Here is a 24124-nt window from a genome sequence, read left to right on the forward strand (position 1 = left end):
TTAAAACTATGCTTCTAACCTCAAGCAAAAGACAGAGAAAACTTTCTCCCCCTTACCCACGTGTGTTGAGGACTTTTGGTCCTTTCCAGGAGTAGCACCTGTAAACCTCAAATCTTAGACCTCGCCTTTTGAAATTACCCCCAGGTTCAGCATTTGAGTCCAGGTCCATCCATATCTCCCTTAAAAAAAACTGGGACTTGAGGTCAATTATTTGAGAACCCTTTGCAAGTAGATGTGGGTCTCTAAAAATAAAATTAAAAAAAAGAGGAATACGTTTAGTATTATTTTTCTTATGGAGCAGCGTAACAAAGCAAAATTAACTCATAATTCCACATAAAGTGTTTTGACTTTATGTTCCCTTCTTTTCCAAACGCTATATTCAAATGAAGATAAAATTTTATATTCTTGTTTTGAATTAGCATTATCATGACAATTATATTACATATCACAGTGTCTTGTTTTTATTAGAGTTGCTTTTAATAGATTTCTTAGCGGGGTTGTTGAATATGAAGGTTGGTTTTTCTTTTTCTTTTTTTTTCTAAAATAAGAATGGATATCATTGTATATGTAACTTCAAATAAAATTACTTATATGTGTCATTTTAAATTTAGATCCTTCTTTGGATATGTGGGACTTCTCATCTTTAATATCGTTATGGATAAACAGGTTTTACATATATTTGGGCTTTGCCTTTGGCTTTAGCCTTTGGATTTGTTTCCAGATTGTCATCAGAAAGCAGGTAAGTGGAGTTACTTTTTTTTTTTTTAATATTTATTTATTTATTTATTTTTGGCTGTGTTGAGTCTTCGTTGCGTGTGGGCTTTCTCTAGTTGCGGCGAGTGGGGGCTACTCTTTGTTGTGGTGCGCGGGCTTCTCATTGTAGCTTCTCATGTTACGGAGCATGGGCTCTAGGCACGCAGGCTTCAGTAGTTGCGGCATGCAGGCTCAGTAGTTGTGGCACACGGGCTTAGTTGCTCCGTAGCCTGTGGGATCCTCCCGGGCCAGGGCTTGAACCCGTGTCTCTTGCATTAGCAGGTGGATTCTTTACCACTGTGCCACCAGGGAAACCCAAGTGGAGTTACTTTTTCTAGGAGAGTATTTGGCATCAAATTTTATAGACAATGCAGAGTGCAGATTTTCTAAGGCTTCCAGAAAAATATAGAAATTCTAAAAGGAACTTTCGATCACTTTTATGTTTGGTCTTTAGAAATAGTTTTTCAATGCCAAAAAATTTTTCTTGTCAGTTTTTATAGACTAAGTTATTTACCTTTTCTTTGATGGGCTGTGGAAGTCTCATTGTTAAGATACAGGAAGGTTTTGTAATGAAAAATTAAACTTTTGCAAAAACCCCAAATCTGCTTAGCACCCTTAAGCGGTAGTAGTGTTCTCTTTTCCTTCCAGTAATTAAGAATCAGAAAATAAGTTTCTACTATTATTCCACTACAACACATTATGGGTGAAAGTGGGTGTAATTTTATCCTGGAAGGAATGGGAATCATTATAGTCTTAAGAAATGTGGGCCCTGCTTTTAAAAGGACCTAATTATACCAAAGGGTTAATATTTGAGGAGTACAATTGAAAAATTAAGAGAATAATAAAATGGGTCAGTATCTGAGCGATTGATAATTTTCATTCCTAATGAAGTTGGGAAAATATTCAAACTTGATGGATTTTGTGTTTATTTCAAGAACAAAAACTCACAGGAGAAAACCCTTCCGAAAGCATCTCAGGATTTGATGACAAATGGCTATATCTCTCTTCAAAAGAAGGAAGTCTTTGTGTCTGGAGTGAAGATTTTCTATGGTTCTCAGACTGGCACAGCAAAGGTAAGAACTTATAATGACACTTTTCATTGGGTCTCCTGATCTTTTAAGAAAATTTCTGAAAAGTGTTCTTTAGCAGTGAACTGAATTGGTCTTCTAATCTTTTTTCATCTTTGTTTTTCCTTTTTACAGCATACATTTTTCCTTTCTGGGGTGGTGGGTGAGTTTCATCTCCATTTCGGCTGATTGGGGGTGTCTGGTGGTCACTGTCATGCGGGGTCTTTGTTCTGAAGCTTGCTTCTTGCTCAGCAGAATGGAGACTTGGATTTCCAAGTCCATTACTGGGTATAGAAGTAGGGAAGATAGTGAAAAGTGGCAGCAGTATGTCCAGTATGGGCCCTGACGTTCACAACTTCACACATCTATTTAATGAAATGTATTTTGATTTCTCATAGTGTTAAAAGTGTTAATGATATACATTGAATACTGTGTAGATACCGGCTGCAGATATATAGCTGAAAGATGCTTTAATTGTATCTAGATGCTGCTTGCTTCTTTATTATAAAGGTCACAGCTATTTATTGCTTTCTAGGAAAAGATTCTAAGACTAACATGAAAATGAATTAAAAACAGAATTCCTTGTCATTATTTTGGTAGAGTATTAAAGAGGGTTCTACTGCCCTCTCGTGGATGTTTTGTAGAATACTACTTTTTAAAAGGTTTTTTCAGTATTTTGTTGTGTGTGTCATAATTGAAGGTCACTTATAATTAAGTTCAACCTTAAGCAGCAGAGGCAGGAAACTGGAAGAAACGTTAGAAAGGTATCTGAGCTGCGGAAACAAAGTCTTTTTATGTTATTCATAGAAGATCTCATTCCTAGCCTCTCTTTTATGCCCGCTTTTACGTTTTTTTAAGATCAAATTAATACTTGCAGATGGTAACAAATCCAGGTGTACAGAGGGTTCATAATGAAAAGTACTCTTCAGAGAATCTATTTTAGCTATTGATATTTCTGTTTTTAATTCCTCTGAGGGTTATTTCTTGAACCTCCTTCTGCCATGTTTCTAGATTTATCAAGTTAGATAAAAGTTATTGACTCCTCGTATTAGTCAGTTCCTCACATCTCAGCGGCTTAATATTGTTGCCCACATCATCGTTGATATGAGTTAAATGGCCCCCCCTTCTTAAAGCTGTACCGTCTGAATTTCTCTATTTGGCTTTCACATTTGATTGATTCGTATTTGGCTTCGTATAGAAGACTCGGGCAGAATTTTTTTCTTACAACTTTGAGGGCATCACATCCTTGTCTTTTTTTAATAAATTTATTTATTTTTTATTTTATTTACTTTGGCTGCATTGGGTCTTCGTTACTGCATGCGGGCTTTCTCTAGTTGTGGCGAGAGGGGGCTACTCTTTGTTGTGGTGCGTGGGCTTCTCATTGCGGTGGCTTCTCGTTGCAGAGCATGGGCTCTAGGTGTGCGGGCTTCAGTAGTTGTGGTGCACGGGTTCAGTAGTTGTGACTCGTGGGCTCTAGAGCGCAGGCTCAGTAGTTGTGGCTCACGGGCTTAGTTGTTCCGCAGCATGTGGGATCTTCGTGGATCAGGGCTCGAACCCGTGTCCCTGGCATTGGCAGATGGATTCTTAACCACTGCGCCACCAGGGAAGCCCCCTGGAAGCTTTTAGAATCATCCCTTTGTCCTAGATGTTTGGAGCTTTTGTGAGATGGTGTCTAGGTTGGGTCTTTTTCAGCCATTGTATTGTATACTTGGGCTGTTTTGTTTTGAAAATTCGTGTGCATTAATTCTGCTAATATTCCTTGGGTAAACTTCTTTCCCTTCTGTTTTCTCTGTTCTACTCGGTTAGTTGGATGTTGGACCTTTTGGATGGTCTCCTGTGTCTCAAATCCTCTCTCATACAAAAGTAACTTTCTTTCTCTTCTGGGTTCTTGGATTTCAATTCCAAACCTTTTTTTTGAATGTTTTAGTTCAGCTATAATGTTTTTAATTGCAAAAATGCCATTCTGTTCCATTTCTATTGCATCTTTTTCATAATCTAAGAATATATTTCAGTGAGTTCCTTTTTCGGTTCCCTGATTTATCTGCTTCCTGCATGTTTCTGCTGCTATTTCTCTTTCCTGTCACTTGTTCTCATCATGGTCTTGGTGATCCGTGGTTTTCTGTTCATATTTAGGATGGAATGATGGGGTAGCTGGCGTGGATTTTCTCTGTTAACTGTGTAAATAGACTTGTTTTCTCTAGTTGTAAGTTCTCACTGTATGCTGTGTGCAAGGTGGGTCAGTGTATGCCAGGTGACCTATCTACCTCACATCTCCCTCTAACTACCACCTCAATTTTATTTTATTTTTTATAGTATTACTCCTTGAAAGTGTTGTCTGTGCTTGCTGTCTCTAATTTCTCTACTCCTGTCTTTCTTGACCCACTCCAGTTAGGCTTGTGTGCCCCAGCCTGCTCCCAGTGACTTTTATGTCGCTAATTAATTCTCAGTCTTCATCTTACTTGACCTCTTAGCTGCACGACAGCTCCTTCCTTGTTGACATACTTTCTCCATTGAACTTTTGGGACACTCTTCTCTAGGTTCTCCTCCTCTGCTGAGGCTAGTCTGCCTCACTATCATTTGCAGATTTCTCCTCATCTTCTTGCCCTCCAAAGATAGGAGCATCCCAGGGCACAGTTCTTGAGACTATGTCCTTATCTGCACTCACTTCATTCTCTAAGGGATCTTGTTATCTAGAGCTTTCAGTTCTATTTATTGGAATTTGACAGAGTTTTTCTGTAAAGGGCTAGATAGTTTATTTTACATATGTTTTTTAGGTTTGCAGGTTTCGCAAGGCGTATGGCCTTTGTTGCAGCTGTTCAGCTCTGCTGATGTCGTGTGAAAGCAGCCATGGACAATGTGTAAATAGATGAGCATGACTGTATTCCAGTAACCTTTACCTATAAAGACAGAGGGCCGGATTTGGCCTGCAGCCCTCAGTGTGCTGATCCCTTAGTAGACGGTGGCCTCTAAATGTATGTTTCTAATCTGACTTTTCCTCTCAACCCCAGACCCTCATCCCCAGCTGCCTATCTTAGATCTTCCTGTGGATGGATGTGTAGTAGGCGACTCAGAATTAGTGTGCTCACAACTAAACTCCCAATTTTGTGCCCAAACCTGTTCCCCCTCTAATTTTTCCCATTCCGATAAATGGCAACTTCATCCTTCCAGTTGCCCAGTTCAAAAAAACCTTTGACTTCTCTCTTTTTCTTACTACCCACATCCAGTCTGTCAGCACATACTGTGTGTTCTACTTTCAGAATAGATCCAGGTTCCAGTCCCTTCTTACCGCCTTCACTGCTGCTGCCCTGGCCTAAGCCAGCCTCCCTCATATTTTGTCTGGGTTAATGTGGTCATCTCATCCTCAGCCTCCTTCATTCAGCCCATCCCAGCAACCACAGGGACTGTGAGAACTTAGGCAAAATGGTGTTAATCATCTTGGCTTAAGACCGCGCAGTGACTCCCTCATTCACTTGAAGCAAATGCCAAAGCCCCCATGGTGGCCGAGAGGCCCTCACTTCTGCGTCTCCAGCATCTCCTTTACCTCATGTCCTTGGTCTCCCCCCTCCAGTCTTATTAATCTCCTTGCCGAGTGTGCTCACGCATTTGGGCCTTCTCACTTACACGTCCCTCTGCTGGGGATAGCCTCTGGCTTGCTCTCTCATTTCCTTCAGGTTTTGCTCAAGTCTTTATTTTTGAGGCCTGTGGCAGTGTTTTCTGACACCAAATAGTTGTTTTCCCACACCTGTTTTCCGATTCTGGTACTGTCTACCCGAGTTATTGTCAGATTGTCCCCACATCAGACACCAGTCACAAGTCCCGGGGCATGTGTACTCCTGACTGGCCAGCTATAAATTCAGGGGTTCCCACAGTCTCTTTCTTAGGTTTGCTGATTCCCTAGAATGACTCACAGAATGCAGGGAATTGCTTTGATTAGTCTACTGGTTTATAACAATGAATATAACTCAGAAAGAGACAAATGGGAGAGATGATGGGGCAGGTCTTGGGGGGAGGGGCGGCACAGAGCTTCTGTGTCCTATTTCAACGTGCCATCTCCTCGGCATATCAATGTGTCCCCCAATCCCTGTCATTTAGGGTTTTTTATGGAGATTTCATTACGTAAGCATGACTGATTAAATCATCGACCATATCTGATTGAACTTCATCTCCTGCCACCCCTCCCCTCCCCTCCCCACAGGGAGAGAAGATGTTGAAAGTTCTAAGCCTTTAATCCCAGGGTTGGTTTTCTGCTGACCAGCCCCCATCCCGAAGCCATCTAGTCCCCCACCGCAACCCCAATGAGTCATCTCATTAACATACCAAAGACAGCAAGTTCCAAGGATTTTAGGAGCTCTAGGAGCTCCCTGGAGGCAAAGACCAAATATTTATTTTTTATTATATACACCTGTCCTGGCCCTCCTTATGTAAAATAACAACTCTCCCCATGCCTCCAATACCGTATTCTTACGCCTTATCCTCTTTTCCTCCACAGCACTGGTCACCATGCGATATACTGTGTATTTTCTCATTTGTGTGTTTGTTCTCTCTCCGTCCATTAGAATATCTCCTTGAGGATGTTCCCTGATGCTCCTTAAGGGCAGGGAACATGTGTGCCTTGTTTCCTGTTGGGTAATATCGCCCAGAGCTGAGACTGGCCTGGTGGATGCCCAGTAAATGGCGAGGGCAGGCTTAGCTTTAGTCCTGGCAGGTGGCGAGCCAAGTGTTAGGCTACCAAGCCAGAAAGAGGAAGAGAATTTCCTGGGGTACCAACATCTGGCTAGAAGTTGTAGCTTTCCCCAGCCATTTGGTTCATTTTGTTTGGAGAAGAGGCTGGCAGGGGTCTGCCTGGGGGTAAAAGGTGAGTGTCGCTAAGGCTCTGTGTGCGCTGGTACCACATAATACGGATTCTCTGTATTCCACAGGGTCTTCTCTGGCCCACTGCTCCCTCCCTTTTTTTTTTTTTTGCGGTACGCGGGCCTCTCACTGCCGTGGCCTCTCCCGTTGTGGAGCACAGGCTCCGGACGCGCAGGCTCAGCAGCCATGGCTCCACGGGCCCAGCCGCCCCGCGGCATGTGGGATCTTCCCGGACTGGGGCACGAACCCGCGTCCCCTGCATTGGCAGGCGGACTCTCAACCACTGCGCTACCAGGGAAGCCCCTCCCTCCCATTTTTGCCCCAGTGACTGACTGATCCCAGAGCCCCTCTGGTTTTCTGTGTCCCCCGAGGCTTGCTTCTGTCTGTCAGCCTGCTGCTTTTTGCTTTCTGTCTTCCAGAAATGTGCTCACAGTTCTCATATTCCCCACTCTCTTCCCACTGTGGTATTTCTTCTCCATCTATATGTTTATTCTAGTGGGGCAAACAGCTGAAATGTCTACCAGTACATATAATAAGTACATATAATCCCACATATGTACTTGTAGAGGGAGAACAACACAGCTGAGTGATGATCTCTGTAAAGATGCTTGAGAAAATGGTAGAAATGAGAATAGAATTTGTGTTTATGGTGATACATGTCAGTCACCGGAAAAGCTTTTCATGCTAAATGCCTCACTACCTTGCCAACAGGAATAAATGAAGACTGTATTTTTCATTTATTTAGCTTATTGAAGACTTTATTTGATTTTTTTCCCTCCTATCAGGGATTTGCGACAGTTCTTGCCGAAGCAGTTAGCTCCCTTGGTCTGCCTGTGGCACTTATTAATCTGAAGGAATATGACCCAGATGACCATCTAGTAGAAGAGGTTGGTAATTGTCTTATTTTCCCTTCAATCACAGCTTTCAAATTTAATTGATCTCCTGTGTTCTGGGATAAAAAGACTCTTCAGAATAAATTTAATTTTCACGCTAAAGGATTCCAGTCGGTAGAGCGTTCAGTGTCAGTCAGGGGTGCTGAGTGTGTGGTGGCGTGCTGACTCGGGCGTGAGTGATGCGGGGCCGGCCCCTCTGGGGTGTTAGACTGAAAGCTTGGGTGGTTGGAAGTTCCCTCCTGCTTTGACTGTCGTAATCAAAGAGGGTTGTCACTGATGGCCATGTGCCGGGCATGTGAACCACGTGTAGGCCTGCTGAAAGGTCAGGAGCCACTTGGGTGCCAGAAGCAGTATGGGTTTTGGAGTTAGAGAAATCTCTTTAACTGGCTGTGTGACCTCCAGATGTAACGTCATATCTGTGAGAGCTTCATTTCATCACCTGAGGAATGCCCCGCCCCCTCCTCTAGCCATGCCCAGGTAGGGAAGTTGGCCTGACAGCAGCGGTTCTCCAAGCGTGGTCCTTGAACCGACAGTATCAGCATTTCCTGGGAACTCGTTAGAAATGCAGATTCTCAGGTCCTAGCCCAGCCCCGCGGAATCAAAGTCTGGATGTGGGGCTGTGTTTTAACAAGTGCCCCAGGTGATTCTGAAGCAGCTAAAGTTGGAGAAGCAGGTGGAACAGGCATTGACAAGCCTTTTCTATGAAGGGCCAGATGGTAGGTATCTTCAGCTTTGTGGGCCACGCAGCTACTGAGTTCTGCCTTTGAGGCACAAAACAGCCAGAGATGGTATGTAAATGAGTGAGTGTGGCTGTGTTCCAATAAAGTTTTATTTATAAAAACAGGCAGTGAGTGGGACTGGGCCTGCGGGCTGTAATTTGCCAGTCCCTTCTTAGTGGATAAACCTCTAGCTGTAAATGTGCATTTCTTTCTCCCCCAAGAAAACGTTGGAGTACAAGTGAGTGAGCTTGAATCTGCTCTAAATTATTTGTTAAAAATTATTAGCAAAAAAAAAAAAATTATTAGCAAGCTTGGATACTTAATTATTCGTAAGGGATTACTTATAACTTACCTCCTGACTTGGAACTGTGAAGATGCACTCGAGCAGATGAAATACTGTGGCTCACAGGACTGAAGATGTGTTTTGTTTCCCGTGGAGATGATGGTGCCAAGTGTTAAGTCACTTTACATTTAACGTTTTATGGCTTTGATTTTTCAGGGCATTTTTAGAGATCTTTCTGTATTTCTTCCTGACTGATTTGGCTTTTGTTTCCAATATGACAAGCAGGAGCTGATAGGAATTTATAGTCTGGGAAATGGGATGAAGTACATGGTGAAGGGCACCAGGAGGTGTGGTGGGCTTTCTCCCCTGTGCAGGGTCCTGGCCCTGTTTGCTTTCTCTTTTGAAAATAAGTAACATTTCTAAAAGCACTCTTTGTCTTTAGAGGTTAGTGTGATATGAATGTCAGCATTTCAAAAAGGATTTTCTTCATTGAGATAACTTTATATCTTGGCTACTCTTCTGAAATAATGACTTTGTTGGTTAGGTTACCAGTAAAAATGTCTCTGCCTTCCTGGTTGCTACCTACACTGACGGTCGGCCGACTGAGAGCGCAGAGTGGTTCTGCAGGTGGCTAGAGGAAGCAGCCAATGACTTTCGATTTGGCAAAACGTACCTGAAGGGTGTGAGATACGCAGTGTTTGGCCTGGGAAATTCTGCATACGTGAGCCACTTCAACAAGGTAGGTACAAGGTAGGTACGTGTTGAATTGTAGGGATACATTCTCTTAAGTGAAAAAAAAAAATCACCTACACAGGTACATATATGTGGGTGTATGTGAGACAATCTGTACTCTCTGGTACTTACTAATAAACTTTTTGTGTTATTCTTTTTATTGCTGGGAATTGCTACTGTATAGGAGGCTCTCAGTAAATTTTTATTGAATAAAATGAATGAAAATGCCTCCTGTTGTCTAGCGTCTTAGCGGCTTGTATTCATGGCCAGAGTCTAGCCTCCTGCCCCCAGGCAGGACCTTGTAGACGGAAGGTCCCTGATTCTTTGGACTTTCTCAACTACCTGTTATGTTGTAGAATGACCTTTACTGCCCAAACTAATTCTTCACAAAGTTAACTTGTCTTTTAATCATTACTTTTCTTTTCTTTTTCTTCTTAAATTTTATTTATTTATTAGTTGTTTGTGCCGGGTCTTAGTTGTGGCAGGTGGGCTCCTTAGTTGTGGCACACGGGCTCCTTAGTTGTGGCAGGCGGGCTCCTTAGTTGCGGCATGCATGTGGGATCTCATCCCCGGACCAGGGATCGAACCTGGACCCCCTACATTGGGAGCATGGAGCCTTAACCACTGCGCCACCAGGGAAGTCCCTAATCATTACTTTGTAAAGTGATGAAATAGAAGAAAAACATTCACTGCCCTTTATGTAATAAAATATTAATTGTTTCTTTTGTTCTCCTGGATCCTTTTTTCTGAGTGAAATTAACTTGGCTCCTTTTCCTTTGCATTCTCTATACTTTAAAAAAGAAAAATGTGTGGGCTTCCCTGGTGGCACAGTGGTTGAGAGTCCGCCTGCCGATGCAGGGGACATGGGTTCGTGCCCCGGTCCGGGAGGATCCCACATGCCGCGGAGCGGCTGGGCCCGTGAGCTATGGCCGCTGAGCCTGCGCGTCTGGAGCCTGTGCTCCGCGACGGGAGAGGCCCGCCACCGAAAAAAAAAAAAAAAAAAAAGAAAAATGTGGAGGCTCTCAGTTTCTTAGTGGTTCTGAAAAGTGATCAGAATTTTTTTACGTGTACCTCTCCCCAGATGTGAGCCCAGCTCGGCTCACCTATTTTTGGTAGAATGTGAGGAAAGATGAAGGTGGAGATCTTTCTGTAAAAGTTGTTTTCATCCAGCTGTTCTATCAAGATGTGTATTCTCTGTGCCTGCCCCCCCCCTCATATTTTCAAAGAAAGTAGACACAAGGTAAAATTCAGATATGTAAATATTTTGTTTACTGCCTTGCCACTTAGGAAGCCTGTTAAGTTTTTGAACTCTTAATTGTACTTCTTGATAACTCCTGTGCCTCAGCTTAAGTGCTTCATACTGTAATAAAATGCATCTCTGGCTTATGAAATCATGAGTCTTGCCAAATGGGCTCCGTTTGTACTTTGTTGTTTAATGGTCTTTGACCCCAGAGGCTTTATTTTAGAAGGAACTGATTTTGCTACTGAGTGATTTCATTCTGACCATGATTTAGAAGACTAAGTTTTCAAATTCTTCATCAGGTACTAACCCTTAGTTTAACAAAATAATTTGTCGGTCCCTATATTTAAAAAAAAAAAAAAAAATCTTCCGCAGAATCTTACCTGAACGTATCAATGGCTGGAGGGCCTGAAGCCCTTTTGACTGGGCAGTTCCTTCTTCCTAGCAGCGGCCGGGAACAGGGCCCCAGTGGAACCCCAGGCTGTCGCAGAGCAGGCTGCCAGCCTCGGATCTGGAGGACTGTTGTAGCTCACCTGTCTCTTTCTCCTGCAGGTGGGGAAGGACGTGGACAAGTGGCTCTGGATGCTCGGCGCCCATCGCGTGATGTCCCGAGGGGAGGGTGACTGCAACGTGGTTAAAAGCAAACACGGCAGCATTGAGGCCGACTTCACAGCGTGGAAGGCTAGGTTCATCTCCCGGCTACAGGCGCTCTGTAAAGGAGAGAGAAAACCCTGTGGTGGCAACTGCAAGAAAGGCAAGTGCGAGTCTAATCAGCACGGCTCAGAGGCAATGGAGCCAGGGTCTCACGCTCAAGAGGGATTCCATCAGAGAGACGCTGAGGTACGGAGCCCACGTGTCCATGTCTCCCTGTTTTCCTCCTGCATTTGGAGGTGCTGAACCTTTCCTCTGTCCTGGGAAGCTCTTTCCTTGGCCTCTGGTTAGAAGGAAGAGCTGAAACTCATGTGGGGATGTTCTAGAGAGAGTGGGATCTTAGGATAAGCTATGTTGTGCTGGATGCTTTCCTAAATATGTTCTTTAATTGTTGCATTGCTGGAATCCAGTAGGTTTCTACCCCAGTTTGCAGGTTAGGAAACGGGTCTGGAGAAGTTGAATATGTCCCGGGCTGAGCTCATGTCTTTTTACCCCTAAACCACATATTCCTCCCAACCTCTTTTAACCTCCATTAATCACTCAAACTTGAAGGCTGCGAGTCATCCCAGATTCCTTTCTTTCATCCCTCACATTCTAAAAATTTCTCTTTCTTCAGATACCCCAGTTCCTTTGAAGCTCGTGTTATATCAGCCTATATCACTACTGTTGTTTTTGGGCCACCTGGTCGCTTGCATCATTTGGGAACAACTTGACATTCTGACTCCCTGTCTTTCTCGCCACCCTTGTTCCTGTCATTCCTCTTTGTGGCTGAGCCATCCACATAGATGATTCATCCTGTCCCTTTCCTGGCCTTCACACCCCCAGGAACCATTTTCTCCAGTGACCTCGGCCTCCCACTTCCGTGCTCACCTTTGACATTTCATGTCCCTATGACCTGAACTCTGAGCCCTCTCTGGTGCTCTTACTTTAAAGTTCTTTGGACCCCACGTTTTTTTCACAGGGTAGTGCTAACTGCTTACTTCACTTCTGTCTTTACCCAGTTTGAATTTTATACTCGTTCTTTTAAAAACATCTTCAATTCTCTTGCCATCCACTCCCTCTTCCAACCCAGTTGGCTAAGCCCCAAGCCAGGTTGGAACCTGTCTGCCTTCTCTTTGACCACAGATTGGTGACCACGGGCTCAGGTGTGCAGCCAGAACTGCCCCCAGTCTCCAGCATCCTCTCACTCTCCGAGACCACTGTTCAGTGCTCTTTTTCCCCCACCCCTTCCTCCAGCTCTCATAGGAAGCCGACAGAGAATTCTCTTAGAGCCTCCCCGCGCTGTCTACAAATCCTGCCATCTTTTCTGCCACAGAGACCAAGTATCTAGTTCCTGTCAAGCCCACTCTGTGCATGCTCTGGGATCAAGGACTTTGTTCCCTTTGTTCCTTCATATATTGTATGTCTCTCCCCTGCACCGTTAATCTCTCTCTCTCTCCTAGGTGGTCCCCAGAAATACATAAACGTGCTCTAAACACGTTTGTTTAAACACAGGAATCACCTGCGTTTAAACAAACACAGAAAGCAAATAAGAAACAAGCCTTTCCTTTGTTCTGTGCCTTTCAGCTGCTGTTTCATTTTTCTGCTCTTTTTCTAGCCAGTCTCTTTGCTTTCATTTGTTTATCTTCCCTCCAGTTGGCTCCTACCATTTTAAAAAACTTAAAAAAAATTTGAGGTAAAATTTGCAAAGCATAAAATTAACCATTTTAAAATACATACAATCTAGTGGTATTTAGTACATTCCCAATTTTGTGTAACCACTGCCTGTATCAAGTTCCAATACCTTTTCATCACCTCAAAAAAAACACTTACCCATTAAGCAGTCACTCTTCACTCCCTTTCCCTCAGCCCTGACAACCTGCACTTTGCTTTCTGTCTCTATGGATTTACTTATTCTGGATGTTTTATACAAGTGGAATCATTAATATGTGACCTTTCTTGTCTGACTTCTTTCACTTAGCATAAAAGAGTTTCATCCATGTTGTAGCATGTGTCAGTACTTCATTCCTTTTTATGGCTGAATAATATTCCATTGAATGGAATTGTTGATCCATTTATCTGTTGATGAGAATTCTGGTTTTTTCTACCTTTTGGCTATTGTGAATAGTGCTGCTATGATATTCATGTACAGGTGTTTGTTTGAGTAACTTTTCAGTTCTTTTGGGTATATACCTAGGAGTGGATTGCTGGATCTTGTGGTAATTCTATGTTTAACTTTTTGAGGAACCACCAAGCTGTTTTCCCCAGTGGCTGCACCTTTTTTTTTTTTTTTTTTTTTGCCATACGCGGGCCTCTCACCGTTGTGGCCTCTCCCATTGCGGAGCACAGGCTCTGGACGCGCAGGCTCAGCGGCCATGGCTCACGGGCCCAGCCTCTCCGTGGCATCTGGGATCCTTCCAGACCGGGGCACGAACCCGTGTCCCCTACATTGGCAGGCGGACTCTCAACCTCTGTGCCACCAGGGAAGCCCCAAGGCTGCACCTTTTTGCATTCCTACCAGCAATGTACAAGGCTTCCAATTTCTCCCCATCCTTGTCAACACTTTTTTTTTTTCTTAATTGTAGCCGTTCTAGTGAGTGTGAAGTGATGTCTCCTTGAGGGTTTTTTAATTTTTGTTTATTTTTTTAATTTTTAAAATTTTTATTGAAGTGTGGTTTATTTACAATTCTGTGTTAGTTTCATGTGTACAGGAAAGTGATTCAGTTATATATGCACACACATATATTTATATATATAAACGCATATGTGTATATACTTTTTCAGATTCTTTTCCACTTATAGTTATTACAAGATATTGAATATAGTTCTCTGTGCCATGCAGTAGGTCCTTTTTGTTTATCTCTTACCAGATACATAACTTGCAAATATTTCCTCCCATATAGACTTCCTTTTCACTTTCTTGGTCATGTTTTTTGATGCACTAAAGTTATTAATTTCCATGAAGATCAGTTTGTCCATATTTTCTTTTGTTGCTCATGCTGTAGGGGTCATATATATGAATCCATTGCCAAATCCAAGGTTATGAAGAGTTATTTCTATGTTTTCTTCTAAGAATATTATAGTTTTAGTTCTTATATTTAGGTCTTTGCTTCATTTTGAGTTAATGTTTGTGTATGGTGTGAGGTCAGGGTCCAGTTTTATTCTTTGGCATGTGTAGATCCATTTGTCCCAGCACCATTTGTTGAAAAGACGATTCTTTCTCGACTGAATGGATAGCACCCTTGTCAAAAGTCCATTGTCCACAGATGTGTGAGTTTATTTCTGGATTCTGTTCCACTGATCTGTATGTCTCTCCTTAGGTCAGTACCACACTGTAGATTTGTAGTTAAGTTTTGACATCAGGAGTCCTCCTACTTTGTTCTTTTTCAGTGTTGTTTTGGTTATTTTGGGTTCATTGCAATTCCATATGAATTTGAGAAGCAGTCTTTCCATTTCTGCAAAACACATTGTTGGGCTTTTGATAGGGACTGTATTGAGTTTGTAAATCACTTTGGATAGTATTGTCATCCTAACAGTATAAAGTCTTTCAGTCCGTAAACACGGGCTGTCTTTCTATTTATTTATGTGGTCTTTAGTTCCTTTCAGCAATATTTTGAGTTTTCAGTGTCCAAGTGTTTTACCTTGGTTAAATTTTTTCTTACGTATTTTATTCCATTAGAAGCTATTGAATTCCACAGTCATCAGAGAAGATACTTTGGTTGATTTTAATCTTGTTTTGTGGCCTAATGTATGGTCTGTCCTGGAGAATATTCCATGTGCACTTGAGAAAAATGTGTAGTCTCCTGTTTTTGGGTGGAATGTTCTCTATATATCTGTTAGGTCTAATGGATTATAGTGTTGTCCCAGTCCTCTATTTCCTTATTGATCTTCTATCCAGTTGTTCTATCCATTATTGAAAGTGGGGTATTGAAGTTTCCAACTGTTGTAGAATTATCTTTTCTCCCTTCAGTTTGTCAATTTTTACTTCATATGTTTTGGGCTCTGTTAGGTCCATATATGTTTATAATCATTAAGTCTTCTTGGTGGGTTAATACTTTTATCAATATATAATATCCTTTGTCTCTTGTAACAATTCTTGGCTTAAAGTCTATTTTGTCTGATGTTAGTATAGCTACCCTTGCTCTCTTTTGGTTATTATTTGCATGGCATATCTTTTTCTTTCTTTTTTTTATGTTTTTTTTTTTTTTTGGCCATGCCACGTGGCTTGCAGGATCTTAGTTCTCCAACCAGGGATCAAACCCAGGCCCCCTACAGTGGAAGCACAGAGTCCTAACCACTGGACCACCAGTGAATTCCCTGGAATATCTTTTTCTGTCCTTTGACTTTCAACCTGTTTTTATCTTTGTAGCTAATGTGAGTCTCTTGTAGACAAAGTGGAGTTGGTTCCCTTCCTTCTTCTTTGTTTTGATCCATTCTACTTGTCTCTGCCTTTTAATTGGAGAGTTTAACCCATTTTCACTTATAATAATTACTGATAAGCAAACGCTTCTGTCATTTAATTATACTTTCTATATATTTTACATCTTTTTGTTCCTTAATTTTTCCATTACTGCCGCCTTTTGTGTTTTATTGTTTTTTTTTGTGGTGTACCGATTTGATTCCTTTCTCATTTTCATTTCTGTACATTTTTAAGTTATGTTTTGGTAGTCACCCTGGGGATTGCAGTTAACCTCTTTGACTTACACCACTCTATTTGTATTAACATCACCTTTATATACAAAAACTGTGCTCCTATTCAGCTCTGTCACGTCCCCTCTATGTTATTGTTGTCACAAATTATGAGTTTACATGTTGTGTGCCCATTAACATGGATTTATAGTTAGTTATTTTATGTGTTTGTCTTTTAAATCATATAGGGAAAAAGGAATTATAATCAAAAATTACAGTAATACTGACTTTTATATTTAACCTATATACCTGACTTTAATTTTCCTTTTTCTTGGTTCCGTGTTTACTTGGTTTTTGTAAGCCTTTGGCTAATTCTCAGAGTTCTGACAAAATGACATCTGTTGGTTTTTGCTTAATTTTTAGGTGTGTCTGTGGGGGAACAAGCCCTTGGAGTTACCTACTCTGGCGTTTTTGCTGATACCACTCATAGTTTTTAACATTAAAAAAATTTAAGTCAAAAAATATTTTTAAAATCAAAAGTAACACTTGTACATATAAAACTTCAAATAGTACTTAGAGGCTTATAATTAAACACTGTACTTCCTTGTCTATTTCTATCTAATTCTTATTTTCCCAAGGCAGCCACTTTTAATTCTTTTACCTTTTTCATTTATATTCTTAAATAATAGTCCCTTCTTGCTATTGATTTTTTAAAAATTTCAAAATCATACACACACACACACACACACACACACACACACACACACACACAGCATCACTTCCCTTCCTCTTGTATGGTTGTATCACACTTTCTGGTTGAACCATTATTCATTGTCATTATTGTAACTGTGTACGTATTTGTGTATCTGCCCTATATACTAGATTATTATATTTTCATTCTTATACACTTATTCTCCTTAAGATTATTGCTGCATTTTTAAAAATAAATTTATTTATTTATATTGTATTTTTGGCTGCGTTGGGTCTTCGTTGCCACGCACAGGCTTTCTCTAGTTGTGGCGAGTGGGGGCTACTCTTCGTTGTGGTGCATGGGCTTCTCATTGCGGTGGCTTCTCTTGTTATGGAGCATGGGCTCTAGGTGCACAGGCTTCAGTAGTTGTGGCACGCAGCTTCAGTAGTTGTGGCTCACGGGCTTTAGAGTGCAGGCTCAGTAGTTGTGGTGCACGGGCTTAGTTGCTCTGTGGCATGCGGGATCTTCCTGGACCAGGGCTTGAACCCGTGTCCCCTGCATTGGCAGGCGGCTTCTTAATCACTGTGCCACCAGGGAAGTCCCCTGTTGCTACATATGTTTTGATTTCTCTATAACCATCACTAATTCCAGAACTAACAGAACTGAAAGTTGTTTTTCAGTATTCTGTAGTTGTTATTGATTCTTGGTGGCTTCTCGTGTGCCCTCTCCTTCTGCTCCACTGTGGCGTGGCTGCCCTCTAAGCGTTGCTGCAGCTGAAGTCCTGTGTCTTCCATCCACAGCCTTCCTCTCGCCAGCTTCTTGGGTTCCCTAATTCTTGTGTCTCATATCTTCTTATCTCTCTACTGACTTTTGTTTTTTGGAGCACATTCTCCAGTAGCTCTTTGAGAAAGGGTGTTTTAAAGGTGAATTTTCAGACTTTTCATATCTGTGAGTCTTTATCCCATCTTCACAGTTGATTGATACTTTGGCTGCGTATAGAATTCTAGATGGGAGTTATTTTCTTTCAGAAAATGGAATGCATGATCCATTGTCTTCTAGTTAGGAGTGGAACCCAAGTTTAATTTGGTTCTGAATTTGTATTATATAATCTTTCTTCACCCCTCCTAGAAACCTTAAAACCTCCAAATAAAATCCCTCTATCTATTCTTTGCTCCGTTCTTTCCCCCAAATTCTGTGCGTGTTTTTCTTGCTTTCTCTGCTTGTACAGAACATTTTTTCTAGTTTATCTTTACACCAGGTATGCAGCCTTGTGGGTCCCCAGCTTTGACTCTTGTCTCCTGTGTGAGAATTTCCTCCTAGTATCATCCCTTCAACTTTACCTGCTCTTCCCTTGTCCTGTCCTGCTGTCAAAATAGGTTCTACAGATTCAGCAGATACTCTCAGCTCCATTTGTCACTTACCTCCTAGGATTCCCCTTTTTAGTTCATATTTGTCCTCTTTGGATTCCTTACGTTTTTGCCAACTCCATAATACGTTTAAAATTATGCTTTTAAAATGTAGGGACTTCCCTGGCAGTCCAGTGGTTAAGACTCCATGGTTCCACTGCAGCTTTGTAGCCATATTGTTTCTGTTGCAGCTATCAGCTCTGTCATATTATTAAGAAAGTAGCCATAGATAATGTATAAATGATGGGCTCCTTTAGATTTGGCCTGAGGCTGGCTGGCCTCTAGCCCAAAATATCTCAAGTCCATCCAGTGAACTTACAATCTGGGAATGAATATTAGACACTTTGCTACTTTGCACAGTGTATTTCTGAAGCATTGATGTTCCAGCAGGAAGAGCCCTTTGGGAGCACCAGTGAGGAAGAGTCTGGTACTGAGGACCATCAGAGTCTAAAATCTGTCATTGATGTTGAAGACCTCGGCAAGATTATGGATCGTATGAAGAAAGAAAAGGTACTGTAATTTTGGGAAATGGTGAGCTGGGATCCGACAGTTGGTTGACATCTAGCATCTGTATTGGTGCATAGTCCATCTGAGCTCATAATTGGACAGTTTTAGTTCTTTGCCTCCTGTTTTGAGAGTTTTATACTTTTTTTGGCCATTATAACATGAAAATCTTTCTCAGCCCTGTGGAAATGAGCCCATAGTAGAATAGACATAACTGAGGAAAGGGTAGATGGTTAGAGGGACTTTCCTCAGTGTTGTGGCTGAAGATGACAGGCTGAGCAGCATGATAAGATTGGTGTTGATATTCCCAGTGGAACCCTCATGTAAAAGTGCTTCCCTGTCGTAGACCGAGTGGTGTTGGGCTTAGGGATGGCACGGTGGTCTGTGGGTGTTGAGGTCAGCTTAGGTGGAGGCCCTAGGAATCTAGGAAATGTTCATCTAGGTTGTCATTGTCTTAGTTACTCGAAGAGTAAGAGAATGTATGGTGTAGTAGGGTTTTATGCAGAGTCTAATGATCTAAAATTGAAATAACATTATATATACAATAATATAAAAATATAAAGTCTCAATTTATGTGTGAGTTTTGGGAAATGAGAATATCCTAAGGTAAAAATGTATCGATTGCATAAGTCTTAGAAACAAAAGAAGCAAACTGTGGAAGAATCCAGGAAAGCCTATGATAAAATTAACACAAACTCAAATGAAACAGTTCAGTAAGGCAGCAGGCCATAGTAAGGTAAAAAGTCAACGCCCTTTATATTCCCAGATAATAACCAGTTAGAAGCTGTGGTGGGAGAGGACCCCATTTACAGCAGCTACATAAAAAATAAGCACGCACATAGGGATACACTTCTGAAGAAATAATCTTAAATCTCTACGAGGAAGACTTTAAAACATTCCTGGAAGATCTAAAAGTGCCTTGAACAAATGAAGAGCTTCCTCGTTTTTAGATATGGTGACTCAGTATTGTAACGCTGTCAGTTCTTTTAAGTTAATACATGCATTTGATGCAATCCCATTAAAATTCCAGTAAGGTATTTTTTTTTGGAGCTAGACTGGTTGATTCATGTGGAAAAATAAACATGCAAGGGTAGTTAGGGAAACTTTGGCAAAAGTCATGATGAGAAAGGCTAGCCCTACCAGGTATTTAAACTTACTACAAGGCATCTGTAACTGACACTGTTGTACTGGCTCCCGATGAGACAGACCAATGCAACAGAATAAAATTCCAGGAATAGATCCAAGAATATAGGGAATTTCATATATGATAAAGGTGGTGTCTCTTTTCCCCAGGGGGAAGATGTACTTTTAAGATAAATGATGTTGACAACTGGCTAGCTACTCGTGAAAAGATAAATTGGCTCTGAAGCTCATACATACATCAGGATAAACTCCAATCTGAGGTAGATCACCAATCAGAGATACAAATGTTGAAAAATACGTAAATAATAGAATTAGATGCATTATTTAAAACTTGAAAAAAGATTTTGTATATGATCTGAAATCTGGAAACAATAAAACATTGAATATCAGTGATTTTTTAAAAAATTCACATAACTATAGACAAAATCAAAAGACAAATGATAAAGTGAGGGAAAATATTTGCCCCTTATACTATAAAGAAGGAGTTAATTTTTCTACCATACATAGCACTCTTAAAAATTGAATGAAAAAAAAAAAGACTTCAGTAGAAAAAAATAGGAAAAACACATGAATAGGCGAGTCTCAGAAAAACCTCTACAAATAGACTTTAAACATATGAAAAAATCCTCAAATTCACTCGTAATAAAGGACATGCAAATTAAAACTACACTGATATACATTTCTCACCTAGAAAAATAGCAGAAATTCAAAAGTTGGACAATGCACAATTGGTGAGGCTCTGTGGAAACAGGCACCCATACCTTTCTGATGGGAGTCCAGAATGGTATACCCGTATGCAGGGGCTTTGGGCAGTCTTTACCAAATTCACACGCATTTACGCGTGATCCAGCAGGCCCAGATGTATAAATTTGCCTTGAAGATACATCTTCACAAATACAAAACAGCATCTGCACGAGGTTATACCTTGCAGCTAGTTTAACAAACAGCTATTGGATACTGGCTGAAAAAAGCATGATGTACCCACACAGTATAATACTGTTGTACAGCTGTGAAAAATAATAAAGTGGATCCATGTGCATTAATGTGATTTCCAGGTGGTATGATGTGGAGGCTGATACGAACTTAAGATTTTTAAAAATGTACGTTTATTGTCATGTTATATTTGCAAATTTATAATTTAAGTGTGTGTGTGTATAAATAATATTTTGTGGCTGTGTTTGTTGAAAGGACCTTTCATGTTCTGACACTAACTAACACCCAGTTAATTCAAATGACCTGCAGTTCAATTCAGTTCTGGCACTACCTGGAGTTAGTGTCAGACCCCCCATAGTCCTGTGCAAGACTGTCTCCACTTCAGTGGTAGCTGTAAGTCTAAGGGTCCACTTGGACTTCCGACCAACTGGTCATAAGTATGGGGGTTCTCATGTCCGATCCCCTCACGTTCGATAATTTGCTAGGATGACTCAACTCACTGAAAGCACTGTATAAATCTCCCTTGATTTACAATGGTGTTATGTCCCAATCAACCCATTTTAAGTTGAAAATTTTGTAAGTCAAAAACATATTTAATACACCTAACCTATCAAACATCAAAGCTTAGCCTAACCTACCTTAAACATACTCAGAACACTTAAATTAGCCTACATTTGGGCAGAATCATCTAACATAAAGCCTGTTTTATAATGAAGTGTTGAATGTTTCATGTAATCTATTGAATAACGTACTGAAAGTGAAAGAGTGGTTATAGGGGTGCAGAATGGTTTTGCGTGTATTGGTTGTTTATGCTCCTTTGTGATTGTGTGGCTGACTGGGAGCCTTGGCTTGCTGGCATCACAAGAGTGTATTGTACTGCATATGGGTAGCCTGGGAAAAGACCAACATTCAAAATTCGAAGTAAGGTGTCTACTAAATTTGTATCGCTTTCGCAACATCAAACCATTGTAAGTCAGGGACTTATGGTTACAGTTTTGTAGCGAAGGATACAAATCAGAAACCACCAAATGGAAAGGAAGCGTAGGGCAAGATCTGAGAGTGGAGGGTTGGGGAAGAGACCCAGAGTTTCTATGCCCCCTCATCGTGGAATCTGGGCACATCACCCTCCCACCCCATCCATGTGTTCACCACCTAGGAAGCTCTCCTGAGCTTTATTTTTTACTTTATAAATTTATTTGTTTATTTATTTATTTTTGGCTGTGTCGAGTCTTCATTGCGGTGTGCGGGCTTCTCATTGCAGTGGCTTCTCTTGTTGCAGAGCACCGGCTCTAGGCGCGCGGGCTTCAGTAGTTGTGGCACGTGGGCTCAGTAGTGGCTTGTGGGCTCCAGAGCGCAGGCTCAGAAGTTGTGGTGCACAGGCTTAGTTGCTCCATAGCATGTGGGATCTTCCCGGACCAGGGCTCGAACCCATGTCCCTGTGTTGGCAGGTGGATTCTTAACCACTGCGCCACCAGGGAAGCCCTCTACTGAGCTTTAGCATCCAGAATTTTTATTGGGGTTTCATTATGTGGGCATGATTAATTAGATCATTGGCTAGGTGTTTGAACTCAATCTCCAGCCAGCCTCCCCTCCCCCTCATGTCTCTGGAGATCCAGCTGGCCCAAAGTTGCATTATGTGATTGTCTTCTGGTGACCAGCTCTTTTCCTGAAGCTATCTAGGGGCCCACTGTGAGTCACCTCGTTAGCATAACAAAGACACTTCTGTCTCTTTAGGAAATGCCAGGGTTTTTTGAAGCTCTGTGCCAGGAGCTAGGGACAAAGACCAGATGTATTCTTTATTGTGCCACAGACCTAGAAACAAACAGAGTAAGCACTCAGATCTTGTTTTCTAAAATCATTACCCTACTAAAAGGAACTAGGGCTCCTTGAAGAAATGGCTGATTCCAGGGTTGGGGAAGGGAGTGTAACAGATGAGCCTGGGATGTCTTGTTGAGTAGGTAGGTCCTCAGTGTCTAAAGGATATAGGAACCAGCTTGAGGAGTTTCTCACAGGCCAAATATGGGGCAGTTTGAACATCAAAAATCAACATAATGATGAACATAATGGATTATATTACATCAAATTAAAAAAAAATCAATCCTTGTGCTATTCAAAAAAAAAAAGGGAGGCACAGGAGAAAGTTTTTTTTTTGGACTTTTTCTTTTTAACATTTTTATTGGAATATAATTGCTTTACAATGGTGTGTTAGTTTCTGCTGTATAATAAAGTGAATCAGCTATACATATACATATGTCCCCATATCTCCTCCCTCTTGCATCTCCCTCCCACCCTCCCTATCACACCCCCTAGGTGGTCACAAAGCACCAAGCTGATCTCCCTGTGCTATGTGGCTGCTTCCCACTAGCTATCTGTTTTACATTTGGTAGTGTATAAAGTCCATGCCACTCTCTCACTTTGTCCCAGGTTACCCTTCCCCCTCCCCGTGTGCTCAAGTCCATTCTCTATGTCTGCATCTTTATTCCTGTCCTGCCCCTAGGATTTTCAGAACCTTTTTTTTCTTTTTAGATTCCATATATATGTGTTAGCATACAGTATTTGCTTTTCTCTTTCTGACTTACTTCACTCTGTATGACAGTCTCTAGATCCATCCACATCTCAACAAATGACCCAATTTCGTTCCTTTTTATGGCTGAGTAATATTCCATTGTATATATGTACCACATCTTCTTTATCCGTTTGTCTGTCGATGGGCATATAGGTTGCTTCCATGACCTGGCTATTGTAAGTACTGCTGCAATGAACATTGGGGTGCATGTGTCTTCTTGAATTATGGTTTTCTCTGGGTATATGCCCAGTAGTGGGATTGCTGGATCATATGGTAGTTCTATTTTTAGTTTTTTAAGGAACCTCCATACTGTTCTCCATAGTGGCTGTATCAATTTACATTCCCACCCACAGTGCAAGAGGGTTCCCTTTTCTTCATACCCTCTCCAGCATTTGTTATTTGTAGGTTTTCTGATGATGCCCATTCTTACTGGTGTGAGGTGATACCTCATGGTAGTTTTGGTTTACATTTCTCTAATAATTAGCGATGTTGAGCAGCTTTTCATGTGCTTGGCCATCTGCATGTCTTCTTTGGAGAAATGTCTATTTAGATCTCCTGCCCATTTTTGGATTGGGTTATTTGTTTTTTTAATATTGAGCTGCATGACCTGTTTATATATTTTGGAGATTGATCCTTTGTCCGTTGATTCGTTTGTAAATATTTTCTCCCATTCTGAGGGTTGTCTTTTTGTCTTGTTTATGGTTTCCTTTGCTGTGCAAAAGTTTTGAAGTTTCATTAGGTCCCATTTGTTTATTTTCGTTTTTATTTCCATTACTCTAGGAGGTGGATCAAAAAAGATCTTGCTGTGAGTTATGTCAAAGAGTGTTCTTCCTATGTTTTCCTCTAAGAGGTTTATAGTGTCCGGTCTTAAATTTAGGTCTCTAATCCATTTTGAGTTTCTTTTTGTGAATGGTGTTAGGGAGTGTTCTAATTTCATTCTTTTACATGTAGCTGTCCAGTTTGCCCAGCACCACTTATTGAAGAGACTGTTTTTTCTCCAATGTATATCCTTGCCTCCTTTGTCATAGATTAGTTGACCATAGGTGTGTGGGTTTATCTCTGGGCTTTCTATCTTGTTCCATTG

The 24124-nt window shown here is 41.3% G+C and overlaps 1 protein-coding gene across 8 annotated transcripts in view; it reads left to right on the forward strand.

Annotated features, from left to right (window-relative positions):
• The window catches only part of LOC101274335 (S-adenosyl-L-methionine-dependent tRNA 4-demethylwyosine synthase TYW1), a 451923-nt gene that overhangs the window by 245864 nt on the left and 181935 nt on the right, over positions 1-24124 (forward strand). For 7 of the 8 annotated variants that reach the window (XM_049699574.1, XM_049699573.1, XM_033426289.2 and 4 more), the window contains 6 exons: positions 612-739; positions 1689-1826; positions 7457-7558; positions 9111-9305; positions 11091-11378; positions 18282-18404. In XM_049699574.1, the coding sequence (XP_049555531.1) occupies positions 626-739; positions 1689-1826; positions 7457-7558; positions 9111-9305; positions 11091-11378; positions 18282-18404 (960 nt within the window). In that variant the 5' untranslated portion in view covers positions 612-625. The remainder of the gene's footprint in view (positions 1-611; positions 740-1688; positions 1827-7456; positions 7559-9110; positions 9306-11090; positions 11379-18281; positions 18405-24124) is intronic. The other variant, XM_033426287.2, reaches the window with a different exon arrangement.

The sequence above is a fragment of the Orcinus orca genome, chromosome 16 (assembly GCF_937001465.1).
Source record: "Orcinus orca chromosome 16, mOrcOrc1.1, whole genome shotgun sequence".
NCBI classification, from domain to species: Eukaryota; Metazoa; Chordata; class Mammalia; order Artiodactyla; family Delphinidae; genus Orcinus; species Orcinus orca.